This window comes from Ictalurus furcatus, chromosome 12 (assembly GCF_023375685.1).
Source record: "Ictalurus furcatus strain D&B chromosome 12, Billie_1.0, whole genome shotgun sequence".
Classification (NCBI taxonomy): Eukaryota; Metazoa; Chordata; class Actinopteri; order Siluriformes; family Ictaluridae; genus Ictalurus; species Ictalurus furcatus.
Window position 1 is genome coordinate 6,451,135 of NC_071266.1, and position 6,390 is coordinate 6,457,524.

The window sequence follows — 6,390 nt, forward strand, 5'->3', positions numbered from 1 at the left end:
AAGGAGAGAGAGAGAGCAAGTTCTCGTTTCACCTGTGATTCCCTGTTGGGTTGTGATTTTGTGTTCTGTCTTCTTTTGCTTCTGTTTTCTTTTTGCTAATCTACCACACGTCTTTATAGGTTATTATAATTCAGACAATAGGGTAACTGTTTTCAGTATTACTGTTCATATGTATTCATTTATTCTTAAATTATATGGCAGACTCTTTAATCCAAAGGGGTTTACAATCGTATCCAAGCATTGTGTTAAAGGAAATAATGTAAATGTAATCCTGTTATTTGTTAGCCACATTAGTGCCGTAGCTCCGATGCAAAACTACATAAATAACTTCAAAATCATATATGCGTTTTTCCGGATGGACCATATGAAATCCCTCCAGGATTTTGCGATTTTTGTGATCGCAGAAATTACCGCAAAATCAAGGAAACGTTCTGAAATATTTTGAAATATTTGGAGGAGCTTACAATTTTTCAAAATTACCGCAGATTTGGGCCAAGATGTGTCATGTGACGTCATCAAAGCACGTCATGTGATGTCATCACAACGAGCGTTCAGCCAAATCCCTCTTTGAATCATGTGTGTTGATCATAAGTACAGCTTAAAGGCCAAGTACAATTTTGGCAATTCGAGTAGTTTTCGGCCAAAAAAGCACAAAAAACTGCTAATTGCATCGCATATTTTGAAAAATCAACAGTAAAAATCAAGCATTTTTGGCCACAGCAATCACAAAAAAAAACTCTGCAAAATCCTGTGGGGACTGTCCATTTAGGGTCAAGCGTAATTTTATCAAAAATGCAAGCTGGGTGCAAGAGGGAGAACCACCCCCCCCTCCCCCCCCCCCCCCCCCCCCCCCCCCCCACACACACACACACACTTCAACAGAGACAGGTGCAACTGAACAAGAGTCTTAGATTAAGTTCTGGCACTCAATATTGCCAATATTAATGAATTATAATTTGCTATAATCTGCATATTGTTCTGCAAGTTGTAGAAGGCTTCCTTGCAAAAATAATCATAATTCATAAATCGTAATAACAATAACAATAACAATCATCTATAATTTCCCCTTGGGATCATATCTTAATGTTATCTTATCAGAATACATTAAAGTAAATAAAATATTCAAAAAGATATTTAATCCCTTTTAACACCTGTGTTAAAAGTATTTTCTCCTTAATATTCCTTTACCATGAATGATTAACATGTTTAAATGTACAGGATGTAAGATTTTAGAATTTCACCCTCTGTGCTACATGGAAAACGTATTGAAGTTTCACATCACAACGTGATTTCATTGCTTATACTAAATTTAATTTAAACAAGCTTCTAATTACTAGTTTGAATTATGTAGAGTGAGTGTAGTCAATTTGTGTAATATTAACATGATCCAATTACATTATAAAATCTCGAGAGGATGTTGGCACTGACGGGAAGAAATACTTTAACTATAGTATTAAATTGACATCATTAAGGCATGCGTGATAGAATAGTGCAGTGGCAAACATCGCAGCCTCACGACACTGGTGATCTGGTTTAGCGCCTGAGTTTGGTGAGAATACAGGGTTTGTCTTTATTTTGGACTTTGAAATTACATGATCAAATTATGTTGGATGTACGAAAGCAAATTGTGTTAGTGTAACCCAATTCAGTCACGTGGGACTGATGTAAACATTTGAATTAAATACATTCCATTAGCTGTTTTTTTTTTTTCTCAGTTTAGACCAATGCTATTGAAAAATGCTAATATTTTACTGAAAAATGCTAATATGTTACTATGCCTCTCTGGTGCTTTTAGCCCTGCTAACTTCAGCTGTTAATAATATAATATAATGCCTGTTCATTAGATTATCATTTGTCATTCACTTCTCACCAAATTAAATGCATGCCTTTTGTGTTCAGCAAGAAAAAAATCTAAACCTCCATCAGTCCTGGAGCTTTTTTCCTCTTATGGAATACTTATAGTACACTCTGTCACTCTCTCACTCTGTTACTTTGTTTACATTTTCACACCCTCTTGCTATCTCTGATTGACTGCGGTTCCTGCCAGCCACCATTTACCTAGACTTCTTTTGTGCCTAAAGTTGGGGTGTGCTGATGTTTGGCATATCTGTGCTGGAATAAAACATACTATATGCTTACAAATTTCATTTTTCACATATTGTAGATCTGATGTAACCCTGTCAAATTTGTACAAATATAGGTTGTACCCGATTACATCATGTTCACCTAAACATGTGAATGATGGAAATCATTTTAATGAATATGGGGTAATATATGATGGCTGGGTGAAGAACATAGGCCATTGATTACATAGTTAAATTGCTATTAACATTGAATTTATGAAGGCTTTATGTACTGGGCCAAGTTCCTGGCTTTTACCTGTGACTTGTACTGTAGCTACAGTATTTGTTTTCCTCTGAACATGGGTCATTAATTGACACACAGTTAGGTCTACCAAAAGATCGATCTCATCTCACACTGTGCCAGACATTCGCTGTAACACACTTGACTGAAACGATCAACTGAGGGAAACAAGGTCTAGGCAGATTGATACACTTACATGCTAGCCTAATCTAGTCTGTACCAGGATTTTTAACTATGTCACATAGCTCATATGTACAGAATATACTGTATACAGAAACACTATTTGCATGATTTCGATGGAATGGTGTCAGACATTATCACCATACCATCAGCCTGTTTCTGTTTGCATGCATATTGCTCGCCACACCTGAGCCTCTGCTTTCATCTAGTCCATGCAAATGTATTAGACTCCAGGTGAAAGTAGATGGAGCGGGTATTGTGTAATTTTTGCAAATTGTGGCCAAGAGGGTAACAGTGCAATGTTTGTAGCGCTGTAGTTTATTTCTCCAAATTCGGAAAAGAGAGCAGCATTTGCAGCTGAAGCAAATTCCTCAAAGCTTTAAGCTGTGAATGTTATGTGTTGATTATATCTGGTAAGTTTCATTATGGCACCATGCCTGATAAACCTTACATGTATAAGGTGTCTAATCTTGCTTAATATTAGGTGCTGATATAAAATAGTCGTATGACATTTATCTAGCTAATCATTGGAGTTCAAAAGTTTAGCTGCTTTTAAATATGGACGCACACGATGGCACAAGATGCCGTTTTCATAACCTTTCCAACTATTAGGATGTGTGCATGCGTAGTTTCCTAGTTACATGTTGTTTAAATAAGTACTGCCAAATATTTAGACAGTATATCTTTAAACAATTTATATAGTTATGTGTGCATAATTATATTTCCAATTTTTCATTTTTGTGTTTAATACTACATATTGTTAGTGTATTTAACTCACACCTGTCGCACAGTTTGCACTGTGTGTACATTTTAAACTCATCTCTCTCTCTCTCTCTCTCTCTCTCTCTCTCTCTCTCTCTTCAGTGCGGGAAGGGGGCTGAGAACTTCGACAAGTTCTTCACGCGCACCCAGCCACAGCTCACTCCTCCAGACCAGCTCGTCATCGCCAACATTGACCAGTCCGAGTTCTCTGGCTTCACCTTTATCAACCCACAGTTCGTCAACCCGTCCCTCATCAACAGCATATGAACACGGAATAAGACAGTAACTCAACCTACACAACCCCCAGAATGCCTCATACTTAGTCTTTTCCCTGTCATGTCTAATAGAATTTCAATGTTAACTCCAACCATTTTCTATTGCTTTGCTCTCTTATAGGATTTTTACAATTATTCGGTCCATCATTTTAGTTATAAGCCAGTCTAAGTGTTAATAGTGCTTGGTTGGTGTTGTGTAGTATGGGTGTTTTTACACTAAACTGACAACTTAATATAATGAAGTCATACGATATGGGGCGTGTTGGTTCAGGATTTTTTCTCTTGACTTGAAACCCCTTAAGAGATGCAAAAACCTGTGCTTCCTGGTGTTTTATAGTGTAATCCATGCCAGTCTTCCCAATAAGGAAGCATGAAGTTGGGTTCTATCAGACCTGTGCGTTAATTATTTTCACCACTGACATGTCAATTACCTTTGCCTCTGGTTGTGTTGACAAGCACATGCTCCAAAGTGTTTATTTTTAATTTTTGAAGAGCTCTGATTGCGCACAGATTGAGCTTCATCTTGGAATTGGTGCGGATATTCAATGTAAAATGACCACTGATGATGAAATTTAAGACTGGATCTACCGGTTTCAATGTGCACTATAGCTAACCACCGGTAGAAAACATACACTATGTTTGTATGACGTACAATCCGAAAGCCGCTCTCACATCACCATTAAATGAAGGCAGATTTTTGACACAGAAGCTAAACCAGATATCAATGCATCAAGTCGTTAAAAATACAAAAAAAAACATAGACAAGATGGTTAATTATCTTACTCACTAAGTAACAGGCGAGCTAGCTGAATGACATGGTAGTAGTCATATGAATGATTTTAATAGATGCATCTAGTTTGCTTTTCCATATCATTATATCTATCCAATAGAATTTCAGTTCTTGATTTCAATGTAAGATTTATTGAAATCATTATTCCGTGTAAGTATTTCTAACATGACGCTACTTAATATCGTTGTGGTCTGCACGTAAAATAGCAAAACCAAATAATGATCAGTTCATATTACGTTTAGCTTCTGACCTACGTGTAACAGTTTACCGTTCAGGCATTTTTAAGAAGATTTGACACATCTTTTCTTTTCTTTTTTTTTTTTTTTTTTTTTTTTTTTTTACACATCTCATTAAGTCTCCCATTCGCTTAGCACAAACTGCAAAACCTTTTGTCATTTTTTTATGGGGGTTTGTGGAACATGCCATGCAACTGATTTTTTTTTTTCTTTCTTTCTTTTCTTTATAAATGAAATCGCTGACAAATTAAGACGGAATGAAGTGTTTGCATACCTGTCATACACACGTGTTGCATGCTCTTAAATTCTAATAACACCAGAGTATTATGTTGTTGCGATAACAAATTTATATATATACATATATACATATTTCAATTTCAGCAAGTAGTGTAAAAATATATATATATATATATATATATATATATATATATATATATATATATATATATACACAATATGCTACTTGCTGAAATTGACTTTCTACTACTATTTTAGATTTCTTTTAAATATTTTTTCTTCCTGGCCTACTAGTGATCATTCAGTATAATCTTGCAGCAGTGTATTAATGATTTTGTAAATATTTCTAGGTTATTTAAAAAAAGAAAAAAAAGGGAGAGTGATACAGAAAGAGAGCATGAATAGCGAGTTGAAATTTTTATACCAACAACTGAATGTGTTTTTATGACATTTAGCTGATAATGAGTTCCCTAGAACAATCTATTTTTTCGGTTACTGTCCTTGCACGAGTTTCAATCAGCTGATGTTAACTTTAGAAAAACTATCAAATGCTTTACACACTGTTTTAGTAAAATTTCTAGTCCTGTATTTCCTGTCCCTTATACATGTTTACTGCCTAATTAAACTTTTATATACTTGTATATACACTGCATATATACTACACTACTGTTCAAAGGCTTGGAATCACATGACATGACATTTTGATATCACACTCTCAGAAAAAAAGGGTAGGAAACTGTGCAGGTCCTTGTCAATGGTACCATCAAGCATACAGTACATCTTTTGTACATTTATCTGGAAAGGTGTATATAGTGTACTTACTCTAGAAGCTAATTACAGGTACGAGCGTGGTCCTTAAGGTCCAATTCTGTACCTTGTAATTTTTGTAATTAATACACACTAAAGGTACAAAAGATGTATGTTTTTGCGATACCCCCACAGTGACAAGGAAAAATACAGTTTAGTTGTTTTTGTTTTCCTGAGAGTGCATTATTATCATTATTTTATACACTAAACTCTTTTAAAGTATAATAGATATAACATTTACCAGACACCAAAATGTATTTTTAGAGGTTTTATTTAGTATTTATTTGTTTAGTACTGATTGAAGCATTTTGAGGGAAACAAAAGTGGTAAATTATATTCTGGGAATTGTCAATGTATAGTAATTATTAGCAAGCTTATAGTTTCCACATAAAGGTTTGATCTCCCCTTTCCTAACAATTTTTTAAAATAATTTTATATTAATGTTTATACTAATGTTTTGAAACTATACAACTTTTTTTCTGAAACTTTGGAATCATTGAAATGATTAATAGTTATTCCAGACAAATAATGTTTTACAGCTTTCTACAAAAGACTTAATTGCATAGCATTTGGGTCTTATTACAGTCATTTTATAGATCTGAACTAAAAATGATTCGTTTATATTACCGATCACTTCATTCAGAATCTTTTTGAGTGATGATTTCAGACTTTTGAACGGTAGTGTGTATATGTGAGTAAACAAAAAAACACGGTTACATATTTGTGTAATTGGAGTTTT

The 6,390-nt window shown here is 34.6% G+C and overlaps 1 protein-coding gene across 1 annotated transcript in view; it reads left to right on the forward strand.

The window, feature by feature from the left end:
• The window catches only part of prkcaa (protein kinase C, alpha, a), a 193,874-nt gene extending 188,865 nt beyond the window's left edge, over positions 1-5,009 (forward strand). Inside the window, exon 17 of the mRNA XM_053637310.1 lies at positions 3,409-5,009. Within this exon, the coding sequence (XP_053493285.1) occupies positions 3,409-3,573 (165 nt within the window). The 3' untranslated portion in view covers positions 3,574-5,009. The remainder of the gene's footprint in view (positions 1-3,408) is intronic.
• The last annotated feature ends 1,381 nt before the right edge of the window (positions 5,010-6,390 follow it).